Below are 19283 nucleotides of genomic sequence, written 5' to 3' on the forward strand. Positions count from 1 at the left end.
TGTTCCTGAACCTGATGGCATGGAACCTAAGGCTTCTGTGCCTCCTGCCTGAAGGTAGTAGTGAGATGAGGCATGGCCTGGATGGTGGCTCTGTGATGATTAAAGCTGCTCTCTTGAGGTAGCGCTCCATGTAAATGCATCCATTGCTTTGCCTGTGATGGATTGGACCACTTTCTGTAGCCTTCTGCACTCTAGGCATTGGTGTATCTATTACCCAGTCACTATGTAGCCAGTTTGGCTACTCTTCATTGAGTATCTATAGAAGTTCCTTAGATGTGGCCTATAAAGTTTTTCCTTATCATAAATACTTAATTTATTGTGCTGCTAACTACTGATATCCAATGAAACATACTTAATTATTTTCTCTGGTCATAAATACAGTTACTCGCACTTGAGTATCTCAATAAAGTAAACATTTTAATAAACCTATATTAATATGACAAGGGCTAGTCTTAAATACAGCATAGATTCAGGCTCTTTGAGCCACTATGCTTACACCAGCCATGAAGCCTATTTAATCCCATCTGCCTGTACTTATACCGTCCCTCTATTCCCTGCCTATCTGTGTGTCTGTCTAAATGTTTCCTAAATGTTGCTGGTGCATCCAGCTCCTTGTCTCTCTCCACTTAAAAACAATAAACAAAAAAGCAACTTGCCACACAAATCTCCTTAATATTCTTCCCCCTTCTCTTGCTAAACCTATGATCTCTAAGTATTTGAAATTTCTCTTGGGGGGTGGAATCCACATAGAACTGCACACAATACTTAATATGGCCTAAGCAAAAAATTTATACGCCTGCAACACAACTTCCAGAATTTAATACTGAGTGAGGCTGCCAATGAAGGCGATCATACTACACGCTGCATTTCCCACCCTCTCCATTTCTGCTGCCAAGCTTCAGGGAGTTAAAGATTTCTATTATAGAATCCCTCTGTACAGCAATGCTCCTGATGGCCACTCGCAAATTTATTATACATTTTCCTTGTACTTGATACTCCAACATTGAAAACTCCTTCTGTCATTTCTCCATGCAGCTTTCCAATCGATCCATATCCTGCTTGCTTATTTATTTGACAACCTTCTGCCCCATCCAGAACTCCACTTTCGTTTCTGCTGTCCACCAGCTTGTTATTATACTCCGCAATCAGTGGGCCATCTGTTAATCGAGGCAGTTGCTTATTTGGGCCGACTCTTAAAGATCAAAAACTGATTAAAGACATCCAAGATGCCACTTGTTCATTTGGGACACTGCTGCTTAATTGGGGCAGCAGACTGTTACTGAACAGGATCTGACTAATCAGTCGTGTGCACTTGCATAGCTATTGTACGGTGACAATATGCCGTGCTTAGAGTGAGCAGTTTTCAATTAGCATCAGTTGCATGTGTTTTCTTTTAAATGGCAGTGATTTTTGTCACTGGTCGTTGGTGAGAAATAAGAAGTGAGGCAATTCAAAACTGTTCTGCTCACTGTGATTTCAAACATTCAGACTTGGAGATGTCAGAAACGGCCGAGAGTAAAAATTGGATTATTTCACTACTTCATGTTAGGAACTGCGAAGATATCGTCAATCACCTTGAATGTTACAATGAAAATGAAGAGTTAGAACATACAGTCACTGAAAGGATTGTATGAAGGCAGTTCATTATCTTCAGGTATCTGCGCTGATTGTGTTCGTCAAAAGAACATGGCAGTCTACAGGTACACGAGATGAATTTCTCCTTTGATAACACTTAGGAATGAATACAGTTTTATAGTTTTTAGTCGTATTGATAGTGTGCTAATATGTTCTGTATTTCATTTAAATACGTAATTGGTTACTCACTTGAGCAGTAGTTTGTCTTTTTTATACCTTTTTAACTATTTCCATGAAACTTTGGCTAGTTGTTGTAGTCACCTCACTGAGCCAAAATGTGCTAGTCCTGTTGTGTCCCAGTTATCTAAAATTCACTGTAGCTGCTTCAATTTGAATGATAAGATTTAAGAATTTGATATTATGATCAATTAACAAGCAGAAACCTGAATGAGATTGAAATTTCAAGCCGATAGTTTAAGTAATTTGTTACAATGCAGCTTGGCAATTAAATTAATCTTTCAAAATTGCGTCGTTGTTTGAATAGTAGTTCCAAATGGGATGCAGATTAAATCTTTCATCTTAATGCAGTAAACATGAAGGGTTTCTTCCTCCTTTCCCTAGTAACAGTAGTCTGTTGGCTGAATGTGTGTAGGCAATAGCCACAGAAGTACAATAAAAATATATACAAACAAAAATGTATGAAATAAAAGAGAATTACGGAAATTAATTTATCTCAGTTTCAACTATGTATCATGTAGACTTTTAGTGTTTGTGGCTCTGTATCTAGTGACTCTAGTTATCTCATGAGACCAGAGATGTTAAAGACACTTTTATAGAGCTAATCTAATCTCTCAATGGTTGCTTTCATGGTAAAACACTGCAAGATGTAAATAAAGATGTAGACTGACTGTACGAACCCATATGTTGCTAACCATGAGCGTTAGTTCAATATTTTAGTGATTGTTCAAAATATTTGCTGTTGTGATGAATCTTTTCCAGTCGTGCATGTCATCTTTCTGACAGTGTTCAGATTTGTAGTACAGACAATTGCCCAGGGGCCTTATTTTGGTTGTACTTTACCAATTCTCATACTTGCTCTTGCTCAAATGAAGACCAAAGCATTTTGCATTTATAGTTGAAGCGTTGCCTGCCAGTCCCTTGCGCTTCCAGTTGCAGGTCTGATACTGCTTTATTGCCCACCAGTACCGTTCCGTACCGTACCGTACCATACCCCAGAACTATCTGTAGTCGAGGACAGGGAGACCCGAGTGTGCATATTTTCTCAAAGTGGTTGCTCTGGTACAGAAAGTGGTGAAAAAGCCCTCTGGACTACTTGCCTACACTAGTTGTAGCATCGAGTATAAAAACTGGGATGTCAAGTTACAGGTGTGTGGGACTGCTGCTGGTATATTGTGCCATTCTGACAATCAGACTGTAGGAAGGTGACTTGAGCTAGAGAAGGTGCAGAGAAGATTCAGAAGGATGTTGCCGGAAATGGAGGGCTTGAGTTAGAAGGAAAGGCGAGATAGACTGGCTGTTTTCTCTACAATCAAGGAAGCTGAGTATGGCCTTAGAGTGGATTATAAAATCATGTGGCACGTAGGTTTGTGGGGGGGGGGGGGTTGGAGTGGCAGTCACGTTTATTTTCGCAAGATAGGGGAGTCTAAAACTAGAGAAGAGGTTTCAGGGCGGAGGGGAAAGATTTAAGAAGGGGTGACTAGTATGTGGAATGAAGTGGTAGAGGCAGACACTATTATCTCATTCAAAAGACTTAGACAGGAATGGGCCGAAGGGCTTGTTTCCATGCTCTGTGACGTTATTGCTCAATAAACGGCATGCAGTCAGGATGTTTGAGGAGTCTAAAGCCAGGATCATAATCTCAGAACTGGGAATCAGAAGGAAAACTTTTTTTTTATTACTCAGGATGTGGTGAATCTACCCTGAGACTCAGAGACTGGCTTTGTGACGCAAGCTCAGTGGCCACCTGTACAGCTGCTTGTTAATGCAGATATCCAATCAGCCAATCGTGTCGCAGCAACGCGATGCGTACAAGCATGGTCAAGACATTCCACTGTTGTCCAGACCAAACATTAGAATGGGAAAGAAATGTGTTCTAAATGACGCAAACACGAGGAAATCTGCAGATGCTGGAAATTCAAGCAACACACCCAAAATGCTGGTGAACGCAGCAGGCTAGGCAGCATCTTTAGGAAGAGGTACAGTCGACGTTTCGGGCCAAGACCCTTCGTCAGGACTAACTGAAAGAAGAGCTAGTAAGAGCTTTGAAAGGGGAGGGAGATCCAAAATGATACGAGAAGACAGGAGGGGGAGGGATGGAGCCAAGAGCTGGACAGTTGATTGGCAAAAGGGATGACTTCTAAATGACTTGGTGCCAGACGGGGTGGTTTGAGTACCTCAGAAACTGCTGATCTCCTAAGACTTTCACGCACAATTCTCTAGAGTTCTGAAGAGAATGGTGTGAAAACCAAAAAACATCGAGTGATTGGAGGTCCTGCTGGCAAAAGTGCCTTGTTAATGAGGGAGGTCGGAGCAGAATGATCAGTTCAAGCTGACAGGAAGACACCAGTAACTCAAATAGCTATGTGTTACAATAGTGGTGTGCAGAAGAGCATCTCTGAATGCACAACATTTTGAACCTTGAAGTAGATGGGCTACAGCAGAAGACCACACTTGGACACTCTGTGGCCACTTTATTTAGTATAGGAGCTAGCTAATAAAGTGGCCACTGTGTACAGATTACTAGACTTCTAAATATTAAGGTATTTAAGGGATATCAGGATACTGCTGGAAAATGGCATTGAGATAGAAGATCAGTCATAATCTTGATGAATGGCAGCTGCTTCTATTCCATATTCTTGTATTGTATGCCTCAGATCAATTCACTTCCATTGGGTGGGGGTTAGCAGATTTAGTGGATGCTGCTTTTGCTAGGAAGAACATGGCAGGCCTTGTCATTAATCAATGCTGGAAGTCCAAGCAACACACACAGAATGCTGCAGGAACTCAGCAAGCCAGGCAGCATCTATGGAAAAGAGGAAACAGTTGATGGTTCAGGCCGAGATCTTTCATCGGGAGCCCTGAAGGGTTTCGGCCTGAAAGGCGGGTTGGTTACTGTTTTCCATAGATGCTGCCAGGCCTGCTGAGTTCCTCCAGCATTTTGTGTGTGAGGCCTTGTCATTAGTTTGTGAAAAGTTTGACACAAGTCAGGTTGATTGTAAAGTGAATGATGGAGCTGTGACTGTGGTCCAGGAATTTGAGGGTAGAGGATGTTCGCTATGCTATATTGCAATGCCAAATCTGTTTCTCAGTAAGGTGAGCTTTTGTTGGCCATGCTTTACAAGGGGATTATTTAATACACAGGCAGTTTGCAACAACTAAAGCTCCTGAATGAGAAGAATCAGTATTCAAGAGAAACGAGTTTACCAGAGTTCTTTGTTCATGAGCAAGGTCTAGACTGGACCGATTGCCCAGGAGTTTCAATCATTCCATGCTGTAATCTGGCAGAAGTTTGGCAGGAGTATAAATGAAATTATAGTGATAGAACTAAGTGAATCTATTATAACTGTTCTTCACAAGCAAGAGAAAATCTGCAGATGCTGGAATTCCAAACATCTCATTCAAAATGCTGGAGGATCTCAGTGGCCCAGGCAGCGTCAATGGAAAAGAGTAAACAGTCAAGGTTTTGGGCCGACACCCTTCATCAGGGCTGGAAAACGAGATGAGGAGTCGGAGTAAGGAACTGGGGGGAGGGGAGGACGAACACAAGGTGATAAGTGAAAGCGGTAGGTGGGGGAGAGAGGGGTGAGATGAAGAGCTGGGAAGTTGATTGGTGAAAGAGATGCATGGTTGCAGGAAGGGGAATCTGATAGGAGATCAAAGAAGGCCATGGAAGAAAGGAAAGGGGAAGGAGTACCAGAGGGATGTGAATGGTAAGGAGATGAGGTGAGAGATGGGAATGGTGGCAATACTGGAAGTTCAAGAAATCCATGTTCCTGTAATGCCCCCCCTCACCATTTCCCATTCCCATTTCCCCTTCTCACCTTCTCTCCTTACCTGCCCATCACTTCCCTTTGCTCCTCCCCCTTTTCTTTCTTCCATGGCCTTCTGTCCTCTCCTATTAGATTCCCCCTTCTCCACCCCTGTATCTCTTTCACCAATCAACTTCTCAGCTCTTTGCTTCACCCCTCGCCCCCGCCCAGTTTCAGCTATCACCTTGTGTTTCTCACTCCCTTCCCCGCACCTTACTCTAACTCCTCATGTTTTTTTTCTCCAGTCCTGCTGAAGGGTCTCGGCCCAAATGTCGACTGTGCTCGTTTTCCACAGATGCTGCCTGGCCTGCTGAATTATAACCATTCTTCCCTACGTTTTGTATGCAGCAAAATAACTTAACCATTTCTCGATTGAGACTCCCTTGATGAGATTTGCTTCACTGCTTGTAGAGAGATTAAAAAGTACATGTAAAATAAAAAATACACAGGTAGTTCTGGTTTCAATTGAATGTCCTTCTTGCAATCATTACAAAGTGCAAAAGCATAGAGTAAATCAAGTCCTGCAAAAAAAAAATTAGACTGTGTACAGAAGTGACTGACTGAAGAGTCATTTGGATTAGTTTTGTGTAAGTTAATCTCTAAGGATTTAATACGCATTTTGGATTATTAAATTTCTTTAACACGACAAAAAAAGGGGGGTGGACTCAAAACAATTATGCTGAGCAGAAATTGGCTTTTGAAACTAATATCATCTGTTTTGTTTACAATCAATATATTATTAACAAAGCAAGTAAAATATATGAATGAAACACTGTTCTCGTCTGATTATGCATAGGATATCCTCTTCTGTGTTTTTGTGTTTGCTTCTAAACAACCAAATATAATAAGGTTTCATTATAATAAAGATTACTTTCTTATCGAAGCACCAAAAAAATGGTATGCTGTGATTTGGATCAGCCAAATAGAGAAACGGATTGCTTAAAATCGTGTATGCTCTTTTAACACCCCCCCCCCCAACCCTTTTTATTTTAAATTCAATTACCTTGTGAGCAAATCTTTCCTTATTGGAAATTTTGTAAGTACATCTCCCCCGTGAAACAATGCTGTAGGTGGCATTAGAAAAATTGTAAGTGTTATTTTCAGTTATTGTCTAGAGATGAAGTTTCTATCTCATTGCTATAGACTCCTGAGTGGACCTGTTCCGTAACAAGAATGAACTCTGATCTCTCAGTTGACCTTGTCATGAGCCATGCACTCTACTTGCCTTCCTGCACTGCACCTTCTCTGTAACTGTAACACTCAATTCTGAATTCTGTTGCTGCTTTTCTCTTCGTAGAACTTCAATGTATTCTGCATGGAATGGTCTGTTTGGCTGGCACACAAACAAAAGCCTTTCACTATATCATGGTGCATGTGACAATAATAAACAAGTTGCCAGTAATCAATTGCCTTTAGTCTTTGGAAACTAATATTGGTTCAATATTGTCACATGGGTGTTTGGCTTATTTGCCGGTCACAGGCCACTTGCAATGTGTCAGTCATTGATTGGCCCACTAAAAAGTTGCGGCCGCTCTTTCCCATCAGTTGCCTTGCGCGCCACGGTGCCATTTTCTGCTTCCGGGCACCTCGGGGATGTAGAAATGGCACCTGCGATAGGCTTGGCGCCTTTTTTCATTGTCCCCAGGGAACACTTCACAGAACCATTGGGAAAGTGTGCTCCAGTTTCGCACACACTCTTAGCTAGGTATGTTTGTTGAATATCTAGTTTTGTAGCTTTGTAGAACTTGTGGAAACTTAAATGTTTGGGCAAATCTTTTACTATTTCTTCAAAAAAAAAAAGATATGCTTATCCATGGTCAGTGTTTTCTGTTTTTCACCAAACCCATGACACTGGTTCCATGTTACAAATTTTTTCAACTGTTAAAGTATCAAATGTATAAGATGTTTTATGAAAAGCACTATGTATTTATTGGATTCACTGTTTATAGTGTATATAGTGAAAGGGTAGTTATCTGTAGAGAGTTATTTGATACGGGAGAAATTACTTACACTGGTAAAAGGGATTTTATTTGTATTGGCTATTTCTTCTCAGTTTCCCTTATGGCATGCATTTTTTAATGGAAATACATGTTGCTTATATGGAATGCTCTGCCTCAGAAGGCTGTGGAGGCCAAGTCTCTGGATGCTTTCAAGAAAGAGATGGATAGAGCTCTTAAAGATAGAGGAATCAAAGGTTATGGGGATAAGGCAGGAACTGGATACTGATTGTGGATGATCAGCCATGATCACAGTGAATGGCAGTGCTGGCTCAAAGGGCTGAATGGCCTACCCCTGCACCTATTGTCTATTGTCTATTATTGTCTATTGGCTCAATTATATAAACTTGTGAAGAACAAATTACCAGAGGTCTCACGTTACTTTGGATTAATCTGGTGATGTTTGGTTATTTAGATTTAATGATCTGTAAAGTTGCATTGTTGTGCCAACAGGAGTATTGCAGCTACTGATCACGAACCAACAGACGCACGAAAAACATTCCCTTGTTTCGACGAGCCTAATAAGAAGGCAACATACACTATCTCTATAATACACAGTTCGCCTTATCAAGTCCTTTCAAACATGCCAGCTGAGGTAATTATGTGGCACTCCAAAATGAAAACGGACTCTTGCTGAAATGGATGGGTTCATGTAGGGGTGATAATGTGGGAGGGACAGGAGCCCGTGGTATTACAGGAAAGGGTTAACATGGGTAGAAAACTAGCTGGTAGAAGGCAAAGTACGAAACAAACTTGCCTTCTCTGGTTGGCTGCAGATAACCAGCAGGGTCAGTGTTGGGCCCTGTTAAATCTGGTGCTATTGATCCAGGGGTTCTTTTGGAAGTCAGAAGCATAAATATTGTTGTGAACAAGAGAAAATCTGCAGGTGCTGGAAATCCAAAGCAACACATACAAAATGTTGGAGGAACTTGGCAGATCTGGCAGCATCCGTTGGGGGGGGGGGGCGAGGAAGTACAGTTGACATTTAGGGCTGCAGGGTCTCAGATTAGCTCACAGGATGAGGTGTTTTCTGTTTTGAGGTAGAAGAGGGTGGATAAATCCCCAGGGCCTGACAAGATGTTCCCTTGGACCTTGTGGGAGGCAAGTGCAGAAACTGCAGGCGTTCTAGCAGAGATATCTAAAATGTCCTTAACCATAGGTAGGTATGGGAGATTTCAAGAATAGTTAATGTTGTTCCATCGTTTAAGAAAGTCTCTAAGAATAAGCTGGAAAATTGTAGCTGGTGAGCCCGATGTCAGTACTGGGTAAGTTATTGAAAAGTATTCTAAGCGACCAGGTATAGAAATATTTGGATAGTCAGCATGGTTTGTACATGATAGATCCATGTGTTATAGGAAAGTTGATGAAGGAAAGGCAGTAGATGTTGTCTACATGGAACTTAGCACAGCCTTTGACAAGGTCCAGCATTGGTGGTTGGTCAAGAAGTTTCAGTCACTGGACATTCAGGATGAAGTAATAAATTGGATTAGATATTGGCATTGTGGGTGAAGACAGAGTGGTAGTAGATGGTTGCCTCTCTGACTGGAGGTCTGTGACTAGTGGTGTACCGCAGAGATCAGTGCTGGGTCCTTTGCTGTTTGTCATCTATATCAATGATCTGGATGATAATGTAGTAAACTGGGTAGGCAAATCTGCAGGTGACACCAAGATCAGGGGTGTAGTGGACAGCAAGGAAGGTTATCAAGGCTCGTAGCAGGACCTAGACCAGCTGGAAAAATGGCTGAAAGGTGGTAGATGGAATTTAATGCAAGTGTGAAGGATTGCAATTTGGGAGGATAAACCAGGGTAGGACTTCAACTGTGAGTGGTAGGGCACCGAAGAATGTGATAGAGTAAAGCAATCTGAGAAAACTGATTATAGTACTTTGAAAGTGGCACCACAAGTAGATAGGGTTGTAAAGAGCTGTCCATAAATCAATGTATTGAGTACAGGAGTTGGGATGTTATGTTGAAGATATATAAGATGTTGTGACTAAATCTGTGAGTATTGTGTACAGTTCTGGTCGCCTACGTACAGGAAAGATATGAATAATATTAAGAGTGGAGAAAAAATACCAACAGTCCTTCCAGGTGATGGAGTGTGTCACCTATGAATCAGCTGGTGTTCTCTACTGTATTTGGTGCTCCCAATGTGGCCTCCTCTACAGTGGTGAGACCCAGCTTAGATTGGGGGATCACTTTGAGTACCTTTGCTCCATCTGCAACAGGTCGGATTTCCTGGTGGCCAACCATCTTAATTCCAATACCCATTCTGTTCCCACATGTCAGTCAATGGCCACCACTTGTGCCATGAGGCCACTCTCAGGTTGGGGGAGGAGAGCCTCGTATGCCTTCCAGTTGGCCTCCAACCTGATGGCATGAGCATTTGATTTCTCCAACTTCCAATAAATCTTTCCTCTGCCCCCCCCCTCAATTCTTCACTCTGGCCTCCCCTTGCCTCTTCCCCCCAACTGCCTATCATCTTCCCTGGTGTCCCTCCTCCTTTCCTTTCTCCCATGGTCCACTCTACTCTCCTGTCAGATTCTTTCTTCTCCAGCCCTTTACATTTTCTACCTATCACCTCCCAGTTTCTTACTTTATTCCCCACTCCCCCACCCACCTGCCTTCACCTTCACCTCCTTCCCCTCCCCCTCGCCTCCTTTCCCATTCACCACCCACCATCTATCCCATTCCTTTCCAGTCCCGATGAAGGGTCTCGCTTTGAAGCATTTCTATGGAAGCTGCCTGACCTGCTGAATTCTTCCAGCATTTTGTATTGCTCTGGATTTCCAGTATCTGAAAAATCTCTTGTGTGTACAAGGATGTTGCCAGGACTTGAGGACCTGAGTTTTATAGGGAACGTTTGAATGGGTTAGGACGTTATTCCCTGGAGAGTAGGAAAATGAGGGGAGATTTGATAGAGGTATGCAAAATTGAGGGGTATAGATAGGGTAAATGCAAGCAGGCTTTTTCCACTGAGATTGAGAGAGACTAGAACTAGAGCCCACGGGTTAAGGGTAAGAGGTGAAATGTTTTAAGGGGAACGTAAGAGAAGGAATCTCTTCACTCTGAGGGTGGTGAGAGTGTGGAACAAGCTGCTGGTGAAAGTGGTGGATTTGGGATTTGATTTAACGTTTAACTGAAATTTGGATAGGTACATGGATGGGGGCGGGCGGTTTCGATTAGTTTGGCTGCAGGTCATTGGGAATAGGCAGCTTAAATGTTTCAACCAGGCCCCAGCCCTAAATGGGCCGAAGGGCCTGTTGTGCTCAATGACTGTATTTAAAGTGCATGACACCTGCTGCAGGAAAGCTAAAACTTCCAGAAAAATACAGAAGCATCTATACTATTACTGGAGAATTCATGGAACAAACTCAATGGGCCAAATGGCCTATTTTGACTGCTATGTCTTATTGTCTAAATAGATATATAAAGCACAATAAAACATGTAAAGAAATGTTTCAGACACGTGTTGATGATACAATAGAAACTGGTTTCATTAATCTTTAATATATCTTACAGAAAACGGAAAATGTTAGCGAAAGCATAACAAAAACAACATTTCAAAGATCTGTTAAGATGAGTACTTACCTGGTTTGTTTTGCCGTTCATCAATTTACTTTCGTGGAAAGACGTTCATCAAGAAATATCCCTGTGAGTAATTTAATATGTTGGGACTCAAAAGTAGATTTTTATTCCAGGATGTTTATTGCTTTGCAAAGTAAGTATGGTTTTTGTTGTCCCCCCCCCCCCCCCCCCACTGCTTGTTGGTTTAATATTGTTGTTGCTGCAAAGCAGAAAATAAAAAATAATCATGATTAGTCTTGTGTTAAAGTTGCAGTAACTGCAATTGGAAGTAATGATGACTATGCATGTTCATATTCTATGCACAAGGTTTAAATAATTCCCATTGCTAAAGTGCTGGTGCCTGGCATTGTGGGTAATGGTGCCCTACCAAGCAGGCTTGGTGCTGAGAGATCAACTTTATTGGTCTACCTAATGACTTTCTAAACATGGGCAGAGCTCAGTCATGCAGATTAAAGGTTAGGAGTTTGATCTACAGTTTAAGCGAACTTGCATAATTGGGATGACAGAAACAGCAATAATGCTTGTGAGATAATCTGCTGAGATTCCTACATGTACTGATCAGTGTTGGGATCAAACATTGCTGATCCCATGGTAGGATAATCTTCCTGAATTCACTTTACAGCCTACTTGTGAAGTGGGACAAATGGGTGGAAACCAGAAAGTGTCTAGCAATTGTGAGCTGACATCTCAAATAGAAAGATTCAGGAGAAGGAGAAAAAGGTAGATGAAATTTAAAAGCAAATCTGTAATAAATGATGAAAGATTTTCTTTCAGAATAAACTGAATTCTGTAATAATGTATTTATTTAATTCCACTGTTTTACATTTTTCAGCTTAGAATATATGTCCAGCCTCAACAGAAACCTACAGCCACGTTTGCAGCAGACACCATGAAGAGAATCTTCGATTACTTTGAAAAGTATTTTGACATAATTTATTCTCTACCTAAACTAGGTAATGTTAGTGCAATTTTGACTGTTTTGTCACATAATTACAGCATGACAATGAAAATGAGTAGAAAAATATGAAAATACATTTTGTATTTTATATCAGAGTTTTTAGATGAGTGAACCATTACAATCAAATCTAATTACCTTTCAGGGTCTCTTTAAATCCATCCCTCTTACTGCTGTCAGAAGGTTATTTGATTTTAAACATAAAATAATCAGCAGATGCTGTTGTCAAAGGAACACTCAAAATGTGCTGGAGGAACTCAGCAGATCAGTTAGCATCAGTTGAAAAGATTGGTCGACGTTTTGGGCCGAAATCCTTTGTCAGGACTGAAGGAAGAACTTTGGGGAGGGTGTGAAGAATGCTGGTAGTTGAAAAAAAACAGTAATTTTTAAGACAAAGGGGTTGGGGAGGGGAAGCAGGGAGGCTTTGTCTTAAAACTCCAACTTCCGGTAATTCCCTCCCCCTCCCTTCCTCTATCTCTATTTTGCATCACCTCCCTCATAGTTCCGCCTCCTTCTACTATTGTTCTCCTGCCAATCACCTCCCTGCTTCCCCTCCCCCACCTCTTTGTCTTAAAAATTACTGTTTTTTTCAACTACCAGCATTCTTCAAACCCTCCCCAAAGTTCTTTCTTCAGTCCTGACGAAAGGCTTTGGCCCGAAACGTCGACTAATCTTTTCAACTGATGCTAACTGACCTGCTGAGTTCCTCCAGCGTATTTGATTTTAATATTTTTCCTTTGAAGGATATTATGAAGTGCCAGAAACGTACACAAAGTAACTACTAATCATATGGACTACTCCGATGCTGCCTGCAAACACATAGAGCTAGTTAGATGTGTAACTAGTTGTTAATAGTGGGTGGCTTTCATGGGTGGACACATCAAAACATTGAATTGATGTTAGCGCCAGTATCCGGTGAATGCAGAGTTCTAGGATGGAGCTCTAGTCCTGTTCTTGAGAGGATCTGAGCCCTGTATCTTCCATATAGGAGATGGGAGCTACTTTATTGTGCTGGGAGTAAAAAAACAATCACATCAGGATTATCATGAAGTTACTCTTTTTTTAAAAAAAAGTCAAGCTATGATTTAGTGTACTGTCCAGCTCAGTTCCAAAGTAATTAAGCATCAGTAAACTCACTTAACATCTTTTCATGTTATCATTCATGTACTGTATATTACAGATCTGACCCTGTTATAGACATCAGATGGCCATTCTTTTATGGAGCATAGAATACTTGGTTCTCTGGAATATCAGCCTTCAAAGCCAAGAGGAAAAAGATATGGGGGAATAAAACAGAGAATGCAGGATTACTACCTCTGCAGCATCATTTTCCAGTGGTCCAATCTATACTCCCGTATCTCTTTTCCTCTTTAGCTATCTGAAAAAGCTTTTTCTATCCTCTATTATATTATTGACTAGCTTCCCTTCATATTTCATCTTCTCTCTCCTTGAGGCTTATTTTGTTTGCTTCCCAATTCCTTAGCTTCCTGCTAATTGTTGCTCTATTATATGCCTTCGCTTGTCAGCTGTGGTTATCATCCTTTACAATACTACGCCTTTAAGATGCATCTGTCTTGTGCCTTCCAATTTTCTCCCAGCTACATCAGCCATTGCTGTTCTGCCTTCATTCTTGCTAGTGTCCCAGTCAACTTTGGCCAGCTCCTCTCTCATGCCTCTGATCGACTGTAACACTGATACATCTGGTTATAGCTTCTGTTGAAACTACAGGGTAAATGCTATCATATTATGATCACTACTTCCAAAGTGTTTGTACCTCAGGCTCGGTAATGAAATTTGGTTCATTACACATCCAGAATTGCCTATTTCCCTAGTGGGCTCAACCACAAGCTGCTCCTTTTTTTAAAAAAAAACAACCACCATCTCATCGGCCTTCTACAAATTCCCTTCCTTTAGATCCAGCACCAACCTCATTTTTTGAAATCTACCTGCATATTGAAACCCCCCATGACTATCATAATATTGCCCTTATTACATGTTTTTTTTTTATCTTCCATTGTAATTTGTACCCCACATCCTGGCCGTTCTACAGAGACCTAAATATAGCTCCAATCAGGGTCCTTTTACCTTTGCAGTTCCTTAACTCTACCTATAAGGAGTCTACATCTTTCCAGTCCTATGCATCCTCTTGATAAGCATTTTATTTCTTTTTTTTAAAACCCAGAGAGCCACTCCACCCCCACTGCCTTCCTGGTTGTCCTTTCTGTACAATGTGTATTCTTGGACGTTAAGCTCGCAACTATTATCGTTCAGCCACGACTCAGCCCACAATGCCATACCTGTCGATGTCGAATTATGCTACAAGGTCATCTACGGTTCAATTTTCCATCTACTGTGTGCATACAAATGTAACACCTTCAGTACTGTTGTCATCACCCTTTCTGATTTTTTCCCCCCACACTACACTTCCTATTGACTGCAATTTTGCCTGTCCTTCCTCACAGTCTCACTACACACCGTGTCTACTTGTATACTAACTGTCCTCAGTCCTATCATTCTCGTGTCTAACCCCCTGCCAAATTAGTGTAAACCCTCCCCAACAGCTCTAGCAAACCTGGCGGCGGGGATGTTGGATCAGAGCTCAGCTGTAGCCTGTCCTTTGTGTCATTCCTTTTGCAGAAGAGATCCCGTTGATACAGAAATCTGGAACCTGTTCACTGCACCAACTCCTCAGCCACACATTCATCTGCAAAATTATCCTCACTGGTCTGTGACACAGGCTAGAACTTGCTATCCTTGAGGTTCAGCTTTTCACCTCTCCCTATATTCTTCTTCAGGACCTCATCCCTTTTCCTACCTATGTCGTTGGTACTAATGTGCGCCATGACTTCCAGCTATCCCCCCCCCCCCTTAGAACACTGAACCCTATCTCCGATGTCCCTGGCACCCAGGATGCAGCATACCACCCTGGTGTCTCTTTTACATCTCCTGTCAGTCCTCTAACTATGGAATCCCCCATCTCTTCAGCGGTCCTCCTCTTCTCCCCTTCCATCCTGAGCCACAAAGCCAGACTGGGCGGGTGCCAGAGACCGGGTTGCTGCAGCTGGTAGGTTATTTCACCCACCACCCCAACATTATCCAAAGAGGTACACTCGTCATTGAGGACAACAGCCACAGGGGTGACTCTGCACTGGCTGTCTACTCCCTTTTCCTTCTGCTAATCACCCAGGTACCTGCGTCCTGCAACTTGGAGGTGACTACCTCCTTGTAACTCCTATCTATCACCTCCTCGTTCTCCTGTATGAGCTGAAGGTCATCGAGGTGCTGCTCCAGTTCCTTAATACACTAGCTAAGAAGCTGCAGGTCAATGCACTGTGTGACTACCAGGAAGCTGGAGATCTCTTGGAGCTCCCACATATCACATAAAGGACATTTCACTAAATCTGGATCCATTCTCAACGCACTAGCTATGCACCAAAGACAAACAAAGAGGGGAAAATAATACTCAGAGCCTCTGCATGTTCTTGCCAAGGTCTCTCACTCTAACCCTGGCCACCCACAATAGCTGCTCCCACAGGATCTAGATTAATAATGTACACTTTACCTCTCAAACAAGGTGCTTACTTTAAAAATGTTTTTGTGTGTAGCGGTACCATTCACTGACGTTGAGAATGTATGCAGAACACCTCTCCATTTCTTGCAATCACCAATCAGCCGAACACAGCAAAATATTGCTACTCGCAGTTGATAGTAGCTACAAAGTCCAGGAATCCTTTTGTGCATCTGGTTTATTTTGTGCACTTTCACATTTTGTGAACTTTCAGTTCAGGGATATTCAATATTCAGGAGGGATAGACATGAAGGAAGGGGAGGTGGGGTGGCGTTGCTGGTTAAAGAAGAGATTAACACAATAGAAAGGAAGGACATAAGCCAGGAAGATGTGGAATCGATATGGGTAGAGCTGCATAACACTAAGGGGCAGAAGACGCTGGTGGGAGTTGTGTACAGGCCACCTAACAGTAGTATGAGGTCGGAGATGGTATTAAAGAGGAAATTAGAAATGTGTGCAATAAAGGAACAGCAGTTATAATGGGTGACTTCAATCTACATGTAGATTGGGTGAACCAAATTGGTAAAGGTGCTGAGGAAGAGGATTTCTTGGAATGTATGCGGGATGGTTTTTTGAACCAACATGTCGAGGAACCGACTAGAGAGCAGGCTATTCTGGACTGGGTTTTGAGCAATGAGGAAGGGTTAATTAGCAATCTTGTCGTGAGAGGCCCCTTGAGTAAGAGTGACCATAATATGGTGGAATTCTTCATTAAGATGGAGAGTGACATAGTTAATTCAGAAACAAAGGTTCTGAACTTAAAGAGGGGTAACTTTGAAGGTATGAGACGTGAATTAGCTAAGATAGACTGGCAAATGACACTTAAAGGATTGACGGTGGATATGCAATGGCAAGCAGTTAAAGGTTGCATGGATGAACTGCAACAAATGTTCATCCCAGTTTGGCAAAAGAATAAATCAAGGAAGGTAGTGCACCCGTGGCTGACAAGAGAAATTAGGGATAGTATCAATTCCAAAGAAGAAGCATACAAATTAGCCAGAGAAAGTGGCTCACCTGAGGACTGGGAGAAATTCAGAGTTCAGCAGAGGAGGACAAAGGGCTTAATTAGGAAGGGGAAAAAAGATTATGAAAGAAAACTGGCAGGCAACGTAAAAACGGACTGTAAAAGCTTTTATAGATATGTAAAAAGGAAAAGACTGGTAAAGACAAATGTAGGTCCCCTGCAGACAGAAACAGGTGAATTGATTATGGGGAGCAAGGACATGGCAGACCAATTGAATAATTACTTTGGTTCTGTCTTTACTAAGGAGGACATAAATAATCTTCCAGAAATAGTAGGGGACAGAGGGTCCAGTGAGATGGAGGAACTGAGCGAAATACATGTTAGTAGGGAAGTGGTGTTAGGTAAATTGAAGGGATTGAAGGCAGATAAGTCCCCAGGGCCAGATGGTCTGCATCCCAGAGTGCTTAAGGAAGTAGCCCAAGAAATAGTGGATGCATTAGTGATAATTTTTCAAAACTCGTTAGTTTCTGGACTAATTCCTGAGGATTGGAGGGTGGCTAATGTAACTCCACTTTTTAAAAAAGGAGGGAGAGAGAAACCGGGGAATTATAGACCGGTTAGCCTAACGTCGGTGGTGGGGAAACTGCTGGAGTCAGTTATCAAGGATGTGATAACAGCACATTTGGAAAGCGGTGAAATGATTGGACAAAGTCAGCATGGATTTGTGAAAGGAAAATCATGTCTGACGGATCTCATAGAATTTTTTGAGGATGTAACTAGTAGAGTGGATAGGGGAGAACCAGTGGATGTGGTATATTTGGATTTTCAGAAGGCTTTTGACAAGGTCCCACACAGGAGATTAGTGTGCAAACTTAAAGCACACGGTATTGGGGGTAAGGTATTGGTGTGGGTGGAGAGTTGGTTAGCAGACAGGAAGCAAAGAGTGGGAATAAACGGGACCTTTTCAGAATGGCAGGCGGTGACTAGTGGGGTACCGCAAGGCTCAGTGCTGGGACCCCAGTTGTTTACAATATATATTAATGACTTGGATGAGGGAATTAGATGCAGCATCTCCAAGTTTGCGGATGACACGAAGCTGGGTGACAGTGTTAGCTGTGAGGAGGATGCTAAGAGGATGCAGGGTGACTTGGATAGGTTGGGTGAGTGGGCAAATTCATGGCAGATGCAATTTAATGTGGATAAATGTGAAGTTATCCACTTTGGTGGCAAAAATAGGAAAACAGATTATTATCTGAATGGTGGCCGATTAGGAAAAGGGGAGGTGCAATGAGACCTGGGTGTCATTATACACCAGTCATTGAAAGTGGGCATGCAGGTACAGCAGGCGGTGAAAAAGGCGAATGGTATGCTGGCATTTATAGTGAGAGGATTTGAGTACAGGAGCAGGGAGGTACTACTGCAGTTGTACAAGGCCTTGGTGAGACCACACCTGGAGTATTGTGTGCAGTTTTGGTCCCCTAATCTGAGGAAAGACATCCTTGCCATAGAGGGAGTACAGAGAAGGTTCACCAGATTGATTCCTGGGATGGCAGGACTTTCATATGAAGAAGGACTGGATGAACTGGGCTTGTACTCGTTGGAATTTAGAAGATTGAGGGGGGATCTGATTGAAACGTATAAGATCCTAAAGGGATTGGACAGGCTAGATGCAGGAAGATTGTTCCCGATGTTGGGGAAGTCCAGAACAAGGGGTCACAGTTTGAGGATAGAGGGGAAGGCTTTTAGGACCGAGATTAGGAAAAACTTCTTCACGCAGAGGGTGGTGAATCTGTGGAATTCTCTGCCACAGGAAACAGTTGAGGCCAGTTCATTGGCTATATTTAAGAGGGAGTTAGATATGGCCCTTGTGGCTACGGGGGTCAGGGGGTATGGAGGGAAGGCTGGGGCGGTGTTCTGAGTTGGATGATCAGCCATGATCATAATAAATGGCGGTGCAGGCTCGAAGGGCCAAATGGCCTACTCCTGCACCTATTTTCTATGTTTTCTATGTTTCTATATATCGATATGTATTTTGCATTCCTAAACTGAAATTAATATAGTCGATACATTTTTGTTCCACGTACATATTTTTGACACTACCTCCAACCTTGCAGATATGATTGCTATCCCTGACTTTGGGACAGGTGCAATGGAAAACTGGGGCCTGATCACCTACCGAGAAACTAACTTGCTATTTGATGATAGAGAATCATCCTCATCCAATAAGCAACGGGTTGCCTCAGTCGTGGCCCATGAGCTTGTTCATCAGGTATGGTAGTAATGCATCTTTCTTTTTCCAAGAATGCTCAGTTTTTGCATCTGTTATAAATTTATAATCAGCCACTGATATTCAAATCTCTTCTAAGGCTCATAAGTGCTTCGTAAGTGTTTCCTGTGCCTTTGTTAAGCCGTGTTTGTCTCACCTATTTAGTGGTGAGTCTGGAGTTGTATTCCCACTAATTATGAACAACATCTCCAAAGTTAGTCACAATTCTTAAAGCAAAAGGGCTCTGCCATCACTTCAGAGACATTTAAAGCATAGATCAGTTAAAGAACCAATAACTGAGGGATCTAAATATTCTTTGAAC

General features: G+C 42.2%; 1 protein-coding gene across 1 annotated transcript in view; it reads left to right on the forward strand.

Annotated features, from left to right (window-relative positions):
* The window catches only part of enpep (glutamyl aminopeptidase), a 109905-nt gene that overhangs the window by 41400 nt on the left and 49222 nt on the right, over window positions 1–19283 (forward strand). Inside the window, exons 2-5 of the mRNA XM_072255957.1 lie at window positions 8075–8216; window positions 11143–11274; window positions 12041–12161; window positions 18810–18964. Of these exons, the coding sequence (XP_072112058.1) occupies window positions 8075–8216; window positions 11143–11274; window positions 12041–12161; window positions 18810–18964 (550 nt within the window). The remainder of the gene's footprint in view (window positions 1–8074; window positions 8217–11142; window positions 11275–12040; window positions 12162–18809; window positions 18965–19283) is intronic.

This window comes from Mobula birostris, chromosome 4, assembly GCF_030028105.1.
Source record: "Mobula birostris isolate sMobBir1 chromosome 4, sMobBir1.hap1, whole genome shotgun sequence".
Lineage (NCBI taxonomy): Eukaryota > Metazoa > Chordata > Chondrichthyes > Myliobatiformes > Myliobatidae > Mobula > Mobula birostris.